This window comes from Carettochelys insculpta, chromosome 24 (genome assembly GCF_033958435.1).
Source record: "Carettochelys insculpta isolate YL-2023 chromosome 24, ASM3395843v1, whole genome shotgun sequence".
Lineage (NCBI taxonomy): Eukaryota > Metazoa > Chordata > Testudines > Carettochelyidae > Carettochelys > Carettochelys insculpta.
In genome coordinates this window covers 6,760,901-6,782,135 of record NC_134160.1, presented here as the reverse complement: position 1 = coordinate 6,782,135, position 21,235 = coordinate 6,760,901, and the positions used below count along the sequence as shown (strand labels likewise).

General features: G+C 52.9%; 1 protein-coding gene across 2 annotated transcripts in view; it reads right to left on the bottom strand.

The window, feature by feature from the left end:
* Positions 1 to 3,587: 3,587 nt before the first annotated feature.
* The window catches only part of S100PBP (S100P binding protein), an 87,565-nt gene continuing 69,917 nt past the window's right edge, over positions 3,588 to 21,235 (bottom strand). Inside the window, exons 4-5 of one of the 2 annotated variants that reach the window (XM_074976201.1) lie at positions 8,714 to 8,851; positions 3,588 to 4,975 (exon numbers count right to left, since the gene is read on the bottom strand). In XM_074976201.1, coding sequence (XP_074832302.1) covers positions 4,840 to 4,975; positions 8,714 to 8,851 — 274 coding nt within the window. In that variant the 3' untranslated portion in view covers positions 3,588 to 4,839. The remainder of the gene's footprint in view (positions 4,976 to 8,713; positions 8,852 to 21,235) is intronic. The other variant, XR_012642409.1, reaches the window with a different exon arrangement.

Here is a 21,235-nt window from a genome sequence, read left to right as displayed (position 1 = left end):
GTGTGTGTCTCTGGGTGGTACACATCCCCACATGCCTCTGTGCAGGAAACAAAACTCATTCCACACGTAGAGGGAAACAATTAGAGGGAACATTGGTGAGCCCCTGTGCATCATGAGACACATCCCAAGAGTGTAAAGGTGATGCTCTGCTGTCATGACGAGGGGCCAAATCAACTCCAGTGAAGGCACGAGAGCTGCACTGAAGGGGGCATGGGCCAAGCTGGGTGTCAGCAGGCCAAGGAGAAAGGCTTAGATTCCCAAAGGTATTTTGGCTCCTAAAATCTGCAGTTCAGTGGAAGTTAGGAGCCTCAATCCCCTGGAGAATCTGATCCCGGGTGCTTCCAGGCTGGCCCTAGTATGTCTGAGAGCAAACCAAGGCCCTTCAGGCATCCCAGGACTCCTTAGGTACCACTAACAGGCCTCTGCTTCATTGAACCTTATCAGTGCGTCCCCGTGCAATGCACTACTTGCTAAGCAAGAGGAAGGGCTGACTCCAGGAGCATCAGGGGGAACATGGCAAGTAAAGGACTTACTGGGATGTGGAGGTGGAGCTGGACCTACAAGGAGACAGTAGGGGCCCAGGAGTAAGAAAACCTGAATTTGCTTCCCATTTCCATCCCAACCCCCAGCATGACTTTGAGTCAGTTCCCCACCCCAGGCCTCCGTTTTCTGACCTGTCAAGTGGGGAGAATAATGCGGTGCTGTCTTTACTGGACATTCTGAGACAACCAGGTGAAAGCTGCTGTGGCAGTGCACAGCGAGTTAATGAGCAGGGCCAAAGAAGAGCAGATGTGTGTCTAGGAGACTCCTGCCCTTTCTCCGACTAACCCTCCAGCCGGTGGGTCTTACCCACAAAAGCTCGTTACCTAAAATAAAATTGCTAGTCTGCTCAACGCTCAACGCTCAACGCTCTCCACCGCTCCCAGAGCCAGGCACTCCCAACCCTCCCATCCGGCTCTAACCCAATCCCCCTCACCTCCTCCAGAGCCAGGCCCCCACCCCCACCTCTAACCCAGTACCCATTATGCTTGGGACTCACCAGAGTCGCCACTGCCACAGGCTTCTCCCTCCAGGCCCCAGCGCACGTGTGCAGAGCCGCAGGGTGCAGATCCAGCACGTGGCTCCAAGCAGGAGACACATTTCATTCTTCAAAGAGCCACTTGCAGCTCGAGAGCTGCGGTTTGGCTGCCCCTGCCCCATGCTCTTGACAATACAATCTGGACGAGGACAAGGAATAAAGGTCGCGACATGACCCAGAAAGTGCCTGGGAACCCACTGGGTTACGTATTCAGAGCTCCCACTCCTGCAGTCAGGTCTACATAAGGAGACCTGTATTCTGTGCTGAGTCTCACTGAGACAGGCAGGGGGACAGAGTTGTTCAGACACTTGCTTACAGGCTTCCCGCATGACCTCTTCAAGGTGCATGGGGTCCGAGAACTGGTTAAAGCAGCAGTGAAGAGCTGAGTTAGCAGCAGAGTGCTAAGCTAAAGGACAGTGTGAGGTGGAACTGGAGTTGCTGGGTTTTCACTTTTTGTTTAACCTGGGTTTAGCCAACCTGAACTAAGGCGGCTCTATGCATGTTTAGTGTAGTAAGATAATTTCTCTGTGACTCAGTTTCCCATCTGTACAATGGGGATAATAGCACCACATTCCCACACAGGGCTGTTGGGAGGATAAACACCAGGAAGGTTATGAGTCCTTCAGATACTAGAGGGGCCATACGAGGACCTAAAACAGACAGTATGAGTCACTGCATCTTTCCATACAGATCTGGATTGGGACTAGAGTGACGGTATGGGGTTTTTCCACAAAAGAAGCTTTTAGAAAATCTAAAATCAACAGCAACGTGCCCAAGCTGACCATTATTTACTTCCAGTGGAAACTGCTTGAGTCTTGTCCAATGCTTGTGATTTTAGCTCATGACATGCAGTGGGTTTTTTTTTTAATTAAAGCCCCAGCTGCTTAAGTCATGTGATTCCACGAGCTCAGCTTCCATTGCACAAAAGTAAAATCTCTATGCCCTCTCCCCACAGCTGCAGAGAGCTATTTGAAAATGTGACCAAACCACCCCCCCACCCAAACAAACCAGGGGTGAAGGAATCTAAAACATATTTCAAAAACCCTCATGATTTTAAGACACTCTCCTGCTTTCTGGGTGGCTGGACTCATGTTTTTTTAATGGTTAAGGTTGACGGTGCTGTAGGTTTGAGCCAAATAGCCAGCTGTTTGTAGCATCCAGTGTCCAGACAGTATAACCTTGCACTGATGTCCGGTACCCTGAAATTGAGTAATAGATTAATAGTCCCTTTCTGTTGCTCAAGATGAGAAAATTTAAAATAAAAGAAGCAAATAAGCAGCACCCAGAATGAGAAGAAAATGATCATGTGGCAGTCCTTTGTACTGTAACAGTCTCCATATGGGTGTTATTCGTAACTACAGTGGGTCAAATTGTGGCTTTTTGGGCTCATTGGCTGTTCTGGATATTCAAAAATAATGATCATAAAATGTCTGTGAACTGACAAGTTGAAAGAATTTGTTTTGAGTGGAATGAAATGTTCCATTCTGACACAATATAAAGCCATTTTTTTTTTTTAAAAAGGCATTTTGATTTAAAAATAAATTTAAAGGAAAAATTGAAATAAAAAATCGTTTCACACCAACAAAGCCAAAATGTTCCAGTGAAAAACCACCCAAACCAAATGTTTCAATTTGTTCCCTCCCCCGTGACTAACCCAATTTGGCTAAATCAACTTGAATTTTCAAAATATTTCTGCGTCATTGAATATTGCACCAAAAAGTTGTGGTTGAAAAATTTGACCGAGCTCTGTGAGTAGCCTAGAGAGAGTCATTTTCACACCCGGTGTCCTTGGAGCTATGTGGGAGGTGAACAGCTAGAACAATCAAGCTCTCCAGATGGTCAGCCCGCTGAACGGCCGGTAGTTCAGAGGTCAATGCTCCGTGTAGTCATTGATCCTTAAAAGGCAGCTTTCCCCATCCACAGTCTATCACAGACAAGAAAAAGGTGCTTGTACAGACAGATGTTTCTTATAACAAGGTGAGAGCCACAGGAAGTTTCCCTCTATTTCTGCACCAACTCAATCACTTTACAAAGTCCAGACCCGCTTAAAAATCATGGAAGTAGCAGATGGTCCAGGCAGATGGGAGGAAGAGGCCTTCTCGCTCTGAATTACACAAACAAACATTTATAAAGTGATTAAAATCACAGCCCCATTTTTTTAAGTCTTGCTAAAACAATGTAGGGGCAGGAGGAGGACTAAATTCAGCATTGGCATGCTTCTTCGAGGAACCAGGGAAATCACATTCACCGCTGGAATCTGGCAGTGGCTAAGGGCTCTCACCTCTCCTGGAACTCAATGAGAGCTGCAGGTGCTCCACACCTGTGAAAGCCGGTCCCGAAGGCCTGCACCCTCCAAGATCTAACTCCTGTTGAAATCAAACCGAGCACCCACAAGCTGAAACACCCCAAATCAGGAGATCCTTTTGAAAATATTGACTGCATTGATGTGCCTAAGGTCACACCAGGACCAGAGCTAGAATTCAGGAGTCCTGCCTCAGAGTCCCCTGCATGGACCCACATACAGAAGACAGGCCAGTGATTGGACAACACTCATACATCTAGTATCTCTTCGGTTTTGTTTTATATTGAACAGAGTTCAAGGCAGGCTGGAGAAGCGAATGGGAACACAGAATGGGAAGCAACTCCCCAGGAAGGAGTCCCGCAGAAGGGGATCTAGGGGTCATAGTGGGCCACAAGCTAAATACGAGTCAACAGTGTGATGCTGTGGCAAAAAAAGCAAACTTGATTCTGGAGGCATTAACAGGAGGGTGGTGAGCAAGACATGGAAAGTCATTCTTCCGCTCTACTCTGCGCTGATTAGGCTGCAATAGGAGTATTGTGTCCAGTTTTGAGCAGCACATTTCAAGAGCGACGTGGAGAAATTGGAGAAGGTCCACAGATTCCAAACACTCAGGCAGCCACAAATCACTCCTCACTGGTGACAACTCAGGTTCTAGCCAACAAACTGCAGGGGTGCAAACACCAGAGGAGCAGAGGGAAATACATATTTTTTACTGTAACTTATTCATCCCAAGGTGCATTTGTGTCTGTCATACTGGGAGGGGCTTGATTCTGGGAGCTGCATGAAGATGATTTAATCAGGGGATGTTAATAAAGTGGGGCACGAAACTTCAAGAGAGCCTTAAAGGTGCCCTGCCAAGAGAAAGCCTCTTCAGGCTTGTCTACATGGTGAAACTGACCAGGAAAACTACAGGTTGAACCTCTTGAGTCTGGCTGTCTCTCGTCCAGCAACATCCGTAATCGTGCATGATTTTGGTTCGCTGGATGAGCATTTATCATGGGTGTGGCCGAGTTTCCTGTGGGCCCATAAAGTTTGTTTCCAGCCACCAGTCCTGGCTCTCAATGTTCTGTGCTGCTGTTTAGCTGTAATTTACCCCAAATGTCTTCTAAGAGCCCAGTAAGCAGTGCAAGTGTTGGTAACATGCTAGGCAATATTGACCTCTCAGGGGCCAGCAAATTCTCTCGTTCAACACTGGTTAGGTCCCAAGGGTGTCGGACTAGAAAGGTTCAACTTGTATAGCAGAATAATAATTTCAATGATTTATAATTATTATTCCACTATAACTACACCTGCCAATTTTCCTGTGTAGACAAGCCCTTAGGTTGGGATTTAAGTGTTTTATTGTCCCACATGTCTTAAATCCCCCTAGAAATGGGACCATCAAGCCTGGCTGTCCCTGTTTTTCACTGGAGAACTCCTTAGATGTCCAGGAACCTATACAGGTGTATTTTCTTGGCCTTCAGTGGAAGGGTTTGACTCTTTCACAAAGTGAACTTTTCTCCCAAGCGTTTGTCAGGTGTTTCACTTGAATAGCACCAGTGCTGCTGGAGAGCCTAGGAGCTCCAGTCATGGAGCACGGCCCCTTTGTCCCGGCACTGTACAGACAGAGAACAAAGAGATTGAGCTTACGCTGTAAGTATAACAATAGACAGTTAAAAAAAACAAGTTGTGAAAGAAAATCTAAAGTACCTAAGGGATTTAGGCACCTGCTGACAATTAGGCATCTCAGTCTAAGTAACAGGTATGGACATATCAGCCTCAAAGCTTTAAATGGTCTCTTTCAGGAGCCAAGCTCACCAGACATCAGAATCACAGTGCAGCAAACCAGGGAAATTGAAACCTGGGCCCAGTAACATAAAGAACAAGCACAAATCCATCAGACCTTTTATTTTTTAAAGCTCATAAAGTAGCTCGAAGAGTCACCACCCTGCGCACTACCTTTAAAAAGGAGCATATGCTGAGGAGGGGTTAAAACCCACTCTAGATTGAGGGCCTAGAGCTCTAGAGGTGGGTAAAAAGGGCAAAGACTACGGAGGATTTTAAAATAGATTGGGAGAGATTAATATCATCTCTTCTGTGAGTAAAGGGAACCTGAAGGGCTGGAGCTGCTAATAACAGTGCTGGCTGGTCTCATGCCATCTGGATTAGGTTTGCACTTGAAAATTGGTCTAAGAATCTGCTAGGCCCCTGGAAAGGGTGTCTGCAGCTCAGCCAGGGGCAAGGGAGGAGAACTCTGTGGATACAGAGTACAGCTCCCCAAGAAGGTAATTTCCCCCGGACAGCATAATCATCTTCATATCTGTTTTAATCCACGGCTGCATAAGTGACAGAGCCAGGGCTGACGCAGAATGATTTGAGAGCAACCCATTTCCAATTCAAAACCCTTCCCTAAAACCATGCTAATCCCCTGACCTGGAATGGATTTCAGGAGGGAGATGGAGCTTTCGGCCAGGAGGATAATACAGGATGCGGGACAAGACTCAGCTACGCAGGGCTTTATTGTTCCATAAAATACTAAGTGATATAAACAGCCCCCTCGGCATTGAAGCTAATGTGCTGGGATACACCATCACATACACACACTGAGATGCTGGGATACAGCATCTCTCTCTCTCTCAGGCGCACACACCTCTCTCCTGCTCTGCCTCTCTGCACCAAAAGGTTCTCTGGGAAAACACTGGCCTCTGCACTGCTCTCAGTTTCTTCAGAGTACAATTCCTGCAGGGCCCTGTCATTGTGAGCTTCCTCCCAGCAGTGCCTTCCCCAGGTCCTAGTTCAAGGTCGTTACACTTGCTCCCAGAGCAGCTGGCCGTGGCAGGCTGCAGGGAAGCGTGGAACCTTGTCTCTGTCGTTGGCAGCTGCCTGTGGCTTCTTTAGGGAGAGGGAACATTAGCGGAGACACCGCGAGGGAGGCCCCAGGATGGCTGCGCTCTCTCTGTTTTGCTCAGCCCAGTCCAGATGCCTGATCCGGCCACTTCAGCTTTTTCTCCTGACGCTCGCTCCATCTCCCAGGAGACTCTCTCCTGGCTTGGTTTGCCCTGCTGACTGCAGCAGCCGGGCCAGGCGCCTGGCAGGGTCCGGGGGAGGCTAAGGCTTCTCCCTCTCCTCCTCACCAGGGAAATCTGCAGGTATTTCCTCCGTTGCCATGGCAGCAGGGAAGCATTTGAGCTGGGAGCAGCCTGGCTGCAGACTCTCTCCAGCAGAGAGAGAGACTGAAGGGTCAGGTCTCAGGTGTCTTTTGTCTAAGCCAAGGCAACTCTGGACCGCCCCATGGACATCATGGGGCCAGGAGACCACGGCACGCCCCTGAACACAGGTGGCAGGATTGGGCTTGTACACACCCGTGTGCACACACAAGCCATCAGCCTGCTGGAAATCACCAGTGCAAGCTCGGGGCATGCAAAGCTCAGTGTGTAGTTGTGTCTGTACACAATCCATGTGTAGGTACACACATGGCACAGTCCCTCGAGTCCAACCCCTCTCTGCTCCCTCACAGCAGCACTGTGATGGTGGGGGAAATCCCAGCACCCACACCCCTGCTTCTACCCTGGGATGGGGAGACCTCTGGCTCCCTTCCTCAGAGCCCTGGCAGGGATGGAGGGCAGAGCTTCTCTGTGTGAGCATGCATGCACCGACCCACATGCCAGGGTCAGTGTGTGCGTGTGCACCAGTGTGTGTGCATGGAGTTACGGATGAGGTGGTGCATGCAAGGAGTATGCATGCATGGGCCCAGGCACGGGGAGGTGAGCGTGCGTGTGTGTGGACTCATGCACCAGGCTGCGCGTGTGGGCACCTGCTCTACAGGCGTGTGTGTTTGGTAGAATGGCTGCACGGCCTGCAGAGCCAAGCGTGGGGCCGAGTCGCTGACTCTCGGCGTGGCCTTAGGCTGCTCATTAAACCTCCGTCCCCCATCTGGGATGGGGTAATGAGTCTCCCCATCCACACGAGCGCTTAAGGACATGCTGTGACAGTGCCCTCAGCCCTGGGTGTGTGCTCAGCCTCGGGAGGTCCCTGGCTAGAGGGATGTCATGGGCAGACCCTGATCAGAGTACAGTCTGCCTGGTGGGGGATAGCTGCGTGGTACATGGTCCCTGTGACATGACAGCACTTGTCATGCAGACACCCCCTCACACACGGGCCTTGGGCTTCGCAGGTGCTGCCCAGGGCTCCCAGTGAAGTTACTGGGAACAGAAGGAGCCAATACATATGCAAATCAGACTAGCAGTGGATTGGTCTGTGTTGCAGGTGGAGCTGACTAGAGCTCTGGGCATGCCATGTTTGCTGGTACATGTTCTGAACAGCAGCTGATTTATGGAGGGTGTCCTCAGGAGTGTAGTGTGTATTGGCAGTCAGGGTGTTTGTGCAGCTGTACTAGTGAACAGGTGTGTGACAGGCACTAGTGAGTGGGTGTGCACGGCGAGTACAGGTGAATAGAAGTGTGCACAGTAGACACTAGTGAATAGGTATGTGCAGGACACACTAGTGAACAGGGAGCATATGCAACAGCTGTTAGTGACTAGGTGTATGTGGCAGGTATAGTGAACAAATGTGCAGGAGACACTAGTGAATGGGGATGTGTGCAACACTAGCAGATGGTGTGTGTGGCAGGTATAGTGAATAAGAATGTGTGCAGGAGACACTAGTGAAGAGGGGAGTGTGTGCAACAGCTCCTAGCGCATGGGTGTGTGTGACAGGTGCTAGTGATTATACCTGTGCTTGTATTTCACACTATGAGGCTTGAAAAAGCCAGGAAGACCCAGTCTTAGGAAGAGCTCTGCCAGTTCCCTGCGACTCCTCTCTCCGTCCCCAGCCTAACCTTTCACCTTGTAAGCTGAAGGCAGGAAAATGGAGCAGAATCCCTGGGGATGTTTTCGCTGGCCATGGCCTGAGACCCACCTGCTCCTACCCCAGCCCCATGCCTAAATCTCCCCTTTATTCTCCACGTGCCTTTGCTCCACTGCATATGGCCCACAAAGTCAGAGACTACGTCAAGGTAAACGGGCCTCCAGTGCTTCATTCCAGAGGATGCAGCCTGACCTTGCAGGAGATAGGGGATGGACGTGGAGAGGGGCTAGTGGCAGAGCGAGGGATTAAAACACAAATGCCCAGATAATGAGGATCTCTGGGAAAAAAGCCCATTTGTATAATTTAAATCCCTAATGAGGCTTCCTGGAATACAAAGCCCTTTGTGATGTCCCTGTTCTCATCGGTAATGGAAGCTGTACTCACTAAAGCTAGATTTAGCACTGGAGGGGAGGGAGAGCCATTTAATAAGGAACAACTCCACTCCCACCCCAACGCACACTGGCGCACTAGAAGTGGTTACAGCTCACCTTGTGGGGAAGGCTGAGGTCAGGCAGAGCTGGGAGGCTGGGCACGGAAATGGGGCTCCTTCTACCTGCCACAGGAAAACCTCTTGCCCCCAGCGTGGAAAGCCACAGCACACAGGGAGGAGTGAGCGGTGAATGCACCTAGGGAGGAAATCAGAGAGCTCAGTTCTAAAAAGGCACGAGATCCAGAGGGCACCTTTGCATGTGTGTTTACACACATGTGCATCAGTGTTTCCTGTAAACTGAACACTCGGGCAGCCACCCAGGAGAGAGTCTGCTGCCCGGCAGATTAGCAGAGCACCCACAGCTGGAAGCCTGTTTCTACTGTGGTGCACATCCACTCACGCCTCAGTGCACATAAAATTTATTCTACCCATGGAAGGAGGAATTAGCGGGAACCCTGGTTTGCATGGACGCTTTTATAGGTACATGTATGCTGCCGGGGTGCCTGCCCATTCACATCCTGCTTTTAGAATTTGAGGGAACTTTGCACCGACTTTCATTTTACCTCAAGTTCCTGTCCCCAACTCCAACACCTCAGCCTCTCTGAGGAAGTCCACGGAAATCCTGGCAATGCTTCCAGTGGGGCCCTGGCATAGGACAAGACAGCCAGTCAAAGGAAGCTGCCCCCGCCCCCGCATCCCTGCTCTGGTCCCGACAGCCCAAAGTGTGTGTGTGAGCAAGTGTACACACACAGGGGCCCTGCACAAGTTGCACGCCTGTCCATCTGGCTGTTGAGGCACAGGACCCCGCAGAAGTCCGTGCATTTCTTACGCATCTCCTCAAGCTCTCAGAGCTCCAGGAAGGCTCTTTCAAGTAGGATAAAGCTGCGGAGAGAAGTAGGACACCACCCAGTACAGGATGGTGGAGCAGGAAGACCGAAGCCATTTTGGTCCCAATCCAGAGGGTGTTAGGTGCCTGAATACCTTGGGGACCTTTCTGCCCAGCCCTCCAAGCTGTTTTCTTTAGATTCTTCAGTGGTGCTTGAATCTGCATCCTGCTGGGCAGGCGTGAGCCACTCCACTTCCCAGGGCCTGGTGCATTTCCCTGAGCCCCTGACAAAGGCCTTCCCCGTACCTGTGAGATGGGGATAGCCATGGAGAAGAGCTCTAAGCACAAGAAAAAACACAGTAAGATGACAACACAAGGCAAGCGGGATCCCAGGAAGGAAGGTGTGGGAGGCTGGCTTGGAAGTGCTCCTTGCTGCATCTGTTGTGCCGACGCTGGGGGCTGCTGGAGGCTGGATTTGGTGGCCCTGTCATTCATAGACAGTGATTCAGGGGATCAGCTATCCTCACCTATCTTCAAGAAAGATGGAGAAATTGGAAAGGGTCCAGAAAAGAGCAACAAGAATGATCAAAGGTCTAGAGAACATGACCTACGAAGACAGGCTGAAAGAATGGGGCTTGTTTAGTTTGGAAAAGAGAAGATTGAGGGGGGACATGATAGCGGTTTTCAGTTATCTAAAAGGGTGTCATAAGGAGGAGGGAGAAAACTTGTTCTCCTTGGCTTCTGAGGATAAAAGAGGAGGCAATGGGCTTAAACTGCAGCAAGGGAGGTTGAGTTTGGACATTAGGAAAAAGTTCCTAACTGTCAGGGTGGGCAAACACTGGAATAAATTGCCTAGGGAGGTTGTGGAATCTCCCTCTCTGGAGATATTTAAGAACAGGTTAGATAAGTGTCTATCAGGGATGGTCTAGGTGGCGCTTGGTCCTGCCATGAGGGCAGGGGGCTGGACTCGATGGGATCTCGAGATCCCTTCCAGTCCCAGCATTCCATGATTCTATGATCTTGTGGCACAGCCTGGGGATAACCAGCCCAGGAGGATGCAGTAGGACCCTTTCATGCAGCCCACTGCAATAGCCCCTTGACTCCCTGCCCCATAATAGGGTGGCCTAGAACTTGTTGGCAGACACCAGGATTGTCCTGAGCTGCAGCAGGGGCATGGATCGGTGCAAAGGAGACCAGCTCCCTGCAGAGAGCCCATCCCAGGCCCATGCAACCGGAGAGGGGTCTCCAGAGTGCTTTGTGGCTGCATTGAGCTCTGATCAATGGAGCTTAGGCCTGGGACTCAGAGCCACACACTGGCCCCTGTAGTAGCTTCAGGCCTGAGATGTAAAGGTGCCAAAGTAGCCCTCTGTGGCTTTCCCCAAAGAGGGCAGCATATGACAACCGTGCTACAGTTCTGTGCAACTGCAGCTGTGGACCATGGTGGGGGCAGCAGGGGTTGTGCTGAGAGTGTGAGGAGGCTGGGCTGGAGGCTGTTCTGAACTGTAGGAACAGCACAAAATCTGGCTGTGAACGGCTGCCAGACTGCTGCGGCTCCTTGTCATTTGTGTCACAGCAGCAGCCTCTGCTCCCCCTTCCCCCGCTACCCCAAGCTTGTCAGTTCTGGAAATGGGGATACGAGGGACACGTCCTCGGCTCCTCTAATTTTTTCCATCTGTGGACAGAATAAATTTTGTTAAGTGCACCGAGGCATGTGCAGATGTGCACCCCCTGTAGAAACACACGCTGCTGGCTGTGGGCGCTCAGCAGCACCTGAATCTCTCCTGGGCAGCTGCCTAAGTGCTCAGCTTCCAGGGAACAATAGGGGGAAGCTAGGGAACATGACTTCCAACGCCACTGAAACGTACAAGCCAGGGAGGGGGAGAGAATGGGGGAAAAGGGACATTTTTTGTTGTAAATCAGAAGCCAATCATCTAATGCTGAGACACTCCCTGCTGGATCCTGCTTAGGTCTATGGTGCAAAGTTCAGCTGAGTCTAGAGGCCGAGAAGCAGGCTGCTGGGAGATGCACACCCCAGGCAGCAATCCCAGAAGATGCCAGGGGCTGTGCTCCCAAAGAGACCTGAATGACGGCAGCGGAGTTCTTACCAGAAGGGGAATGCCGCCCATCTCCTTTACGCCCACACAGCCCTGTCAGGAGGGAAGCGAACCCGCAAGGTATTTCAGTGGGATGAGCGACATGCACGCTGCAGAGACATGGGCACGGACGCTCTCCAGATCACGATGGGCCCCCAGCATTGGGGCTATGCACTGTGCTCACATTTCTCCTCTTTTGTGCATTAAAAAAAAAAAAAAATAGAGTGCAATACACAGCAGCAGCTGCAAAGACGCAGCCAGGGCCCTATACACAGCTGTGAGACTGAGGGGACTACTCAGCGTCATGCCAGCTAAATTTGGTGCAACTCCTGCTTTGCACTGGTGCATGTGGCTAGAACAGGAGGGGCACCAGGGCCTAGGATTTCCTGGTTGTCACACTGCCAGGGGCAGGTGCTTTCCAGAGAGAGGTGGTTTAGTGAACCCTGGAGACCCCCGGGCACTCCTGATGTGAGCCTAGCTAACCTCCAATATTCATCCTCGCCTGCTTGCTGCCCAGAGCGAATGAATTCTCGGTGAGCTTGGGGAGCAGTGCCTGCAGCCCGACACTGACTTAAGGAGAGCAGGTTCTGGGCTTCCTGTCTCCTGCCCCAGGAGCAGCTGCACGTTCCCAGGAGCCTGCAGCAAAGGGACAAGGCCCCTGTCCCTCGCAGGGAGCCTTAGATGCAGCAAGTCCCTCAGTAGCTGTGAGCTTATGACTCCCCCCATCGGGCAGCTCAGGCAACATCAAGGCTTGATGTTTGTCTCCTGCCTGCTCCCAGCCATGTGGGGCTCAGACCCCTAGTGTCCTGCTTGGAGCTAGGCCCAGGGAGTCAGCTCTAGAGCACCTGTGGCCTGTGAGTCACAGTGGAGCCCTCCAGGCCTCAGCAGCAGGATGCCCACATCAGGGCAGGAAAAAAAAAAAAAAAAAAGAGCAGCTGCAATGCTTCCATTGAAGGGGTCTGCAGACCTTCAACTCAGCCCTAAACGTGGCTGGTGGGGAGGCCAAGGCTGTCCTTACCCATATGTGGAATACACAGCTCCAGAGGGCACCCAACAATCTGGGACACCAGTGGGTCTTAACGACCTGCCTGGCTCTCCCTCCAGAGAGAAGCTCACTAAGTCAACACTGACAAAGCCACCAGACCCCTTAGCAGGGCCTGTGGAAGAGCCAGTCCAGTGGTAATGAAGCTGTAACAGTCCTTTGCCCACGCCAGGCACGCACCATCTGAGTTCACCCTGGTAATGCAACCGGATCAGAGTTTAAACTTTGCTTTGAAAATATTTCCGAAGCAGGGTGCCGAAGCTGATAAAATCCCATCACTCCGTGGGGCACAGGAGCACCGGCTTGATCAGCGGCGAATGGTGAGGGGGCTTGGGGGGAGGGGCCCTACCTGCCACATGCCCCAGACCCTCCCCTGCCAGCACCACACCACTGTGGGGGACAGGTGGGACCACCCTCACACTCACCCAAAGCAGTGCAGGGCTGGCAGGGTTTGCAGTGGGGGGCCAGTGCTGCAGGGGCACATGACCCAGGTGCACCCCCACACATCACCCCAGTGTAATAGATTGCAGATGGCCCCATAAAGCCTCAGGGCAGCCCAGGCCAGGGTGCTCCCTCTCCCCCTCACCAGCTGCACTGGGCTGCTTCCCTGAGTACCAATTGACTGTATCTCAGGAAGCCCCCAGGGACAACTCCACCTCCCTGGCAAAGAGCAAGGCAGGGGGTAGTGCAGAGGGGGATGGGCGACCCTAGGGCACTTGGCAGCACCTGCAATGACACGCTCCCCACAGCCAGGTAGTCATGGGGCTGCAAACAGGTGTGACTCACCACCACAGCACCTCCTGCTGGTTACTTAGGGAATTAGCTCTGCCAGCCTGCTCAGCCCCTTCCTCCATCCACTGTCTTGCCCCTGGTTAGCTGGCAGCTCATTCTGCACCACTTACACCAGCATCTGCATCCTTCCTAGGCCAGTGTCCCACCCAGAGGCTACTGCCCTGCCACAGGGCCCCCACCCTGGGAACCTCCCCCCCCCAATACCCACCTTACCTCAGTGACCCACAGCCTGTCATCACCAAGCCCCACACAGCAGGGGCAAACCGCAGTCTGAAATGGCCACTAGCACTGGCAAGGGGCTGGGCCTGCAGCCATTGGACCCTCAGGCCCCGCTGCCTGGGAACTTGCCTGGCTAGAGCTGCCTGCTGCTCTGCTCTGCTCTGCTCTGCTCTGCTCTGCTCTGCTCTGCTCTGCTCTGCCTTGAGCAACCTCCATCACTTCTCTGACACCTAAACCCCCTCCTGCACCCCTAGCAAAGAATCCGCTATTTATTCAGCCCCCACTGAGCCCTAATTAGCTGCAGACCTAATTGGCAGCTAATTGCCCCAGCTGCTGGTCCTTTCTGCCTCAGTCTTCTCCCAGGGCTGAGTTTAACCCCTTTCCTGCCAGCGAGGGGCAATCGCCCCCCTGCAGGGGCACAAGGGTGAATCTGGACATCCCTGTTCCGCTCACAAGATGGGCCGGGCTTTGAGGGCCATGATTTCAGGGGACTGCCTCAGCTGTGCATGTCCCATAAGCAAACAGCTGCACCCAGCTGGCCTGGCTGGGTGGCTGATGCATGTCCCTCCTCCCCCCTCCCGGGCTCAGGCCAGGGGTGGTGCGACATGTCACCTTTCGTGTTTGTTCACCCTCTGCACTGCTGCAGCCCGAGCAGCCAGCAGGCCAGGGCCTGGCTGGCCCAGCCTGTGTTCACAGGGCACCCTGTTCCTAGGCACCAGGGAGAGCACAACAGCCTGGCATGGGGCTGCAATGACAAGGTAGTGCCAGCAGATGGCAGAAAATTCCTACCACTCCTTTGCTCTTGGCAGGGCCCTGAAACAAAGGCTGGTGGTTCACTCCCACGATGGTCCCTGCTCACGCCGGGGCTGGGGCAGGGACCGGGTGTCCCATCTAGAGTGTGCCACGCCGAGGCCCACTGACCATGGAGGAGGGACTAGCATCACCAGGACAAAGCATCCTCCCCCCATCCCACGTCCGCCACCTTTCACTAGCGTGGCGTGTGCCCAAGGAAGGGAGCGTGGCTTGAGTTGTGAGGGGACAGCGCTGGGTACCAGACTGCCTGGGTTCTGGTCCCAGCTCTGCTGCTGCCTTGGTGGGTGACCTTCATCCCTCCCCTCGTCTCAGCTTCTTGTTCTGTAAAATGGGGATAATGGTACAGAGGGGAGGGGTTCTGAGGCTGGAGTCAGCCACGCCTATGGAGGTGTTAGGATCTGCCTCATCCCCCGGGAGGCAGTGTGTGAGAGCAAGGTATTGATGCTGCTTTGGGCAACCCTTTACCCTCACCTGTGGCTCCTACATTGCTCTGCACTGCATCACGCTACTGCGCATGTGCACAATGCCAGGGGAAGTGACCCATGTGCCAGGCTCTGCCTCGCCCACCCAGGGCACCTCCCACGTGCTCCTTCCAGTCACTGTTTAGCCATGCTGCAAACACGGGCTGAATGGAGCAGCAGCTGCTGGGAGGCAGTACAGAAACCTAGCGGTGTGGGGAGGAGAGAATGAAGCTTGCAAGCTTTTGGCAGTCAGGCAGAAGATGAGTCATTTCCTGGCTGCCAACATAAGAATAGCTGGCCTGGGTTGGACCAAAGGCCCATCTAGCCCAGTGTCCTGCCTTCCAACAGTGGGCAATGCCAGCTGCCCCAGAAGAATGAACAGAGCAGGTAATTATCAAGTGATCCCTTCCTTCCTCCCTCCCTCCCATTCCCATCGCTGACAGACGGAGGTTTGGGACACCATTCCTGCCCATCCTGGCTAATAGCCCCTGATGGACCTACCACCATGAATTTATCTAGTTCTTCTTTGAATCTTGTTCTAGTCTTGGGCCAGGTCTAAACGAGGAGGTAAAATACATTTCAGCTACACAAATCCAGCTGTGAGAATTGCATAACTGGAGCCAACTTATCTCAAATAGATTTTGCCGCCATCCACGTGGGGGAGTCAACGAGAAAAACTCTTTCATCGACTTCCCTTACACCTTGTGACTGCCAGGAGTGTCGGGTTTGATAGTGGTGCCAGGCCAGTTCAATTTAGCGTTTGCCTACTAGATGCACTGAATTGAATTCTGGAAGATTGATGGCCAGTCCCAAAGAGTAGACCTAGCCTTGGACTTCACATCCTCTGGCAAGGGTTAGAGTGGGGAGGCTGGGGATACCTGGCTCCGGGGGAGGAGGATGGCATTGAATTAGAGTGGGGGCAGGGAGGCTGTAGCGAACGTGGAAGGACCACTACCACAAGTGCAGCTATCCTTGAATCCCTCTTGGTCACCACTGCTCTGTGGCTTTTCTAATGCCCCTTAACGTTCCCTTTGCTTTTCTGACGGCTGCTGCCCATCGAGCAGACGATTTCAGAGAACAAATTCCTGCAGACGAATTGGCCACCTCACGATGCTTTCTCCTTTGGGAAGGTGGGCGCATTCTACCCCAGCTACCAAAGCCCCCTGGCTTCGGTTCTGATGCAGCTCCACCCAAGAACAGCCTGAACAGCAGGCGGAAAAAGCTTTTTCCTCCTCCCACTCAGTGGCGGCTCTGTGTTAATGACATAGCTTCTCCTGCATGGCCTGGGTCTCCTTGGCCGGCTGTCCCTTGGCCCCGTCTCCCTCTGGCCGGGACAGCTGTTATTGGCACTTGTTTCAATACTGGGTCCCCATGCACTGACTTGATCAGACGTGTGTCTGTCCATGCCACAGGTCCGCTCCAGGCCCCCAGCGCGTGGCTGACGCGGTTGCAGCACTAGCCCTCCTGTTTCCTCCTTTCTCCTCTCTCTTGTTTAGGTCAGTGCGCTTTGCATCCCCTCAGAATCTCACCGGCCGCTGCGTCCCGGCGCCTCTCGGAAATACCGGCGTTCCCCGTTCACAGTAACGAACAGCCAGACGCAGCAGCAGCTGCACTTCCCAAAGCCTTGAAAGGAGTGGAGTCTCTGGGGAGCCACGGAGCGGTCGACGCATTATCGACTGACCTTTGCAATCGATAAAACAATACAAACGGCAGCTTCACAGTCACTGCGCGAACCGCAGCTCGCGCCATACGGCAAAAGTCTGGCTGGGTGAGTGTCCTCGTCTCTCCATCAGATCCAAAAGGCCCCTGCAGAGGAGAGGGCACAGCAACGAGAAAGTTCCCCTTCTGGCTGGAATGGAGCCCAGTTCCCCTCTCAGGTGGCTTCGCACCCTTGTTGTCCTGTCACAGTTGTCTCTGGCCCTCTGACCAAGCTGGGTACAGCTGCTGAAACCTGCTGTTGCCAAGGCCCACTTGCTTCAGTCTCTGCCCTGGTTTCCTCCTGCTGGTGGCTGTAGCACAGGTACCACATCATGGCCTGGGACGGTCTGAAGCTTGGACCATTTGCTGGGGTTTGTGGGCCTGGCCCTGAGCAGGGTTCAAACCAGGGCCCTTCAGCACTGAAACCATAAACCTCACTGGGGCAGGACAAAGGCCCAGAGGCGCTGCACCACCTAACCGCTGCAAAAAATGGGAGCCTCAGCCCCTCCTAACAGCCACCACACCCCCCCAGCAAGATAAAGATACTGAACCCCTTCTCTTTAACCTCTTGCTTCCCAGGGCTCTGCAACTTCCTCCAGCCCTGGCTAGCAACCCCCTCCCTTGGCTCCTCCCCTCTGCTGCCCTCTGCCAGTGTGTGTCTGCCTGTGGGTTTCCTCATTTGCTCGGACCCCCAAACCCTGTCGTGGGCAGAGCTCTTAGCACAGACACCTGTGCTGCTTCAGCTCACCTCCTCCTCGTGGGGCACGCCCTTTGTGGGCAGCTCTTAGAACCAGCTTCCTCTCTGCCCTGTGGGGCTGTGCCTGCCCAGAGGCCTGGGTCAGTTCATTTCACGCCGAATCCTGGGGCTTGCAGTCTGGGGCTGGAGGACCCTATTGAATGTCTTGGTTGGGCGTCTCAGATAGCCCTGAGCTGGCCTGGAGGTTTGCCAGGAGTTCAGTCATTCCCTGGCCCTGTCCAGCCCTCCCTAGGTTCTCCGATTCCCTTTAGTAGAGCTCCGTTGTCACCCTAATACTCTTCCTCTCTCATGCCTGGGAAAGCTGATCCCCGCCTGATCCTACAGGGAGGCGGTGTGGGGCAGCAGGAGCTCAGTTGGTGAAGGAAAGGACAGCTGTGCAGACTGCAAGGGATTGTCTCATCCGGACGGCCCCACGGCATTCCAAGGGACGGGATGGAAGCAGTGTCTGGCGTCGCTTTCCTTTCTGGGCCAGGACAGCTGGGCTTTGCGGGGGGTGGGGAGGAATGTCAGCGAGGGTGGAGTCCTGCCCCCCGCCGTGGCCCTGGAAACGCAGCTCAGGACAGAGACCAGCAGCCTGGGTGCGACAGAGGGCCCTGCCACGGACAGAGAGGCGACAGAAGCCGCCTCGCTTCCCTTCTCCACTGGGAAGGCAGACGAGTCCCTGGCAGTGCTGGAAGCAGGCGTGTCAAGAGGCTGTGAGGTGAGTTGAGGCTAGGTGCTCTGGGGCCTCCTTCTTCTCTGCAGACACTTCCAACGTTCAGGGGAAGGAGACGAACAGAGGAGCCCCAGGAGCCAGGGGGACCTCTCCCTGTAATGTCCCATCTCTAAAGCCGATGGGGTGGAGGGGGCCCAGGAGCAAAGGAGACAAACCCCAGGCTGTGTTCAGGGCCGGGCTACATCTGGGGTGACTTAAGTCTTTAGAATCCAACAGGCCAGAGCAGGAAATGGCTCAGCCTCTGCCCAAGGAGCTGTGTCTGCGCTAGACTCATCCCCATCCTCAAAGCTGGAGCCATAAACCTAAACAGAAAGCCCCACATAGCCAAAATAGCAGCGGAATAAAGCCACACCGTGGCTCCGCTCTTCCCTGGCATTCAGCCTCTGCTCCAAGGACCTCCTTGCAGAAAGTGGGAGGGCGGTTCTTCTCCAAGGGCTTTGGAAGGGCGCTGACGGCTCTGGCCACTGGTAGATCATGGAGCAGCTGTCAGGCAGAGCCACTCCACCAGCTCCAGGGATGCCTGGCCAGGCAGCAGGTGATCTCAGTGTCTTGGAGCTGGAATGAACGAATGAATGGGAACAGCACTCTCTTCCGCTGGTCAGGGCTCTGTGGCAGCTCATTGTCTTCCAGAGCCACTCTGGAGCGACAGCCTTGTAAATATTGCTCAAAGCCGTGTGTGTGTGTGGCTGCACAGGGTGTGCATTTGGTGTGTGTTACACATGATTGTGCATCTACACCAGCTGTGCTCGGGAGGGTGTTTGCAGAGGGGTGCAAATGTAGGGTTGTGCAGGGGAGGCGTATATACATATGACGTGTAGCGTGTCGTATGCAGGGGCAGGGTGTGCTGATTGGGAGTGTATGCAGGATAGAAGGATGTGTGGGGTGTGGCAGGGAATGTGATGCACAGCACACGGTGTGCTGGCTGGTTGTTGGGGCAGAGTAAAGCGTGTGCGTGGAAGGGGTCTGTGTGCAGGGGGTGTTGGTCAGGCGGTGTGTATGCGATATGTGTGTGTGTGCACTCTGGGAGTGCCATGCAGCCAGAGTGTGTGTGCGTGTGTGTGGGCCGTATGGTTGTGCATGCAGGGGGGAGGAAGCCTGGAGAGGGGCCCTTCCTTTCTTTAAGCCGTCTGAGCTGGACGTTTTACTGAGTTTTTAGGATTAAGTATGACTGAAGGGGAAAAGGCCCAAGTATTTAATTTTCCTGGTGTCAGGCATCAGTTAATTACTTCTGTTTCTCTTTCCAATTATCATAAAACTGCCAGGAGGAGAGTGGGAGCTGCCAGTTGGGTGTATCAGTCCTGTTCACTCCACTCCACAGAAGAGGCAGCCTTCAAGTCTCGATTAATGGTGCCTCGTTGCCTTGCGAGACAGACCTATCAGTCTTGGGGCTGCAGGCTCCTTCCTCTGTGGTTAGGGGAGGGAGATAGGAAGAGGCGGGGGCAGCCGGTCTGCTGCTGGGTGTTCAGAGCATCTTCTTTCTCTGCAGTCTCTCGAGACCAATCGATCATGAATCCTCATCAGCTCCCCAGGGCTGAACGCAGCCTTTGCCCAGACAAGGAGGGAGCATGTGCAGCTCTGGAGATGTGCTAGGAAATTGGGCGTGTGTCAGCATTCTCCCTGTGCCTGCCCCAGCCAATGTCATGGGGAAGAAATGCAGCTCAATCCACTGTCCTTTCACCCGCATCCCCTCAGCCTAGAGACTTTTTTCTCATTCAGTTTCTGGAGCTGCACACGTGCCACATCTAGACTGTACTCAAGTATCCAGAAGTGAAAGCAGCTGCACTTTTACTCACATAACTTTTGGAGTACTTTTTCCACCACTGGCTAACACCTCTCAGTCCTGACCTGTACGGCCTCCCACACTTCTAATCTTGAGCCTCTACATGGGTCTTGGTCAATGGCTCTATGTCCCAGCCAATGTTCTCTCTGGTTTATTTTCCATCCAGGTGCAGAATAAGTTCTGTTGTGTGTGTAACTGCCCATAGGAGGATGCAAATCTGGGTCCTCGGGAGCTTAGTGCAGGTGATTCCAGAGCTTGAGCTAAAGGCCGGCTGGTTCTCAGCTGACGCTGTAGAGGACACTTATTCTTGCTCTGTGACGTGGTCTAGATACCACCACATGGGACAATTAACCACACGTAGGTGGGTGGGTTACATGAGCATCAAGCATGCGCAGGTGTGCATCACCAATAGACACCTGCTGCCAGCAGTGGGTACTGCAGGTGTTCCTTTAATCAGCTGGGTGGCATTTGACTCTCTCCTGTGTGGTCACCCAAGTTTACAGCCTACAGGGAACACAGGTCCCAGCCAGCAATATTCTTGCTGTGACATTCCAGCCCCTGGCTCACATGTACCCACCTCTGCCAGTGGCCCTGCATCTCAACCTGCTGTGATCTCTGCTGGTCCCATCACTTTGTTTTGTGATGTGAATAACTGTCCGGGAGAGTTTAGGATGAGGCATTCACACCCTTTGATCTAATCAGGATTTGAATGTAGGTCCCCAGAGATGAGCAGAGGTAACCGGAACTGTGCCATCTACACGCACGTCATCCATGTCTTTAATGGTCTAGGTGTGAGGCAGCATGGGCTAGAAAGCAAAGGCTTTTATTATCTTAGTCCAGTGTTTCTCAACCTTTTTATATAAAGGACCCCTTTATAAAAATTATAAGTACCCCCAGGCTTCTCTTGTGTACCCCTGAAGGTATGCACACCACCGGTTGAGAAATATGGTCCTAAGGTAATCTGAGGTCTTGAAACAAGGGCCATTCAACCTGTCCAGAGACCTGCACCTTTTTCAGGAGTCAGATTTGTTTTGCATCCACCAAGTTACACCTCACTTATAAACTATTTACTTGCGAAAACATGCAAAAATATCACAGAAGGCTACTCCTGAAAACTTGCCGAATTTCTACCATCTTATTATCAAAGAAATGAATTGGAATAAAACTATTGTACTGACATTTCAGCATAAGGCAGACAAAGCAGTAGAAACAAGCCATTGTCTGAATGAACTCTACTGTACTGACCTTACTAGTGGTATTATGTAGCCTGTGGTAAAACTAGGCAAATATTTAGGTGAGTTGATGTTGATGTACCCCCTGGTCCTAAGCAGTTCTGAACCTCCCAGGCCTTGGTGTGCTCATGGGAGCCCTGTCCACTTGTCAC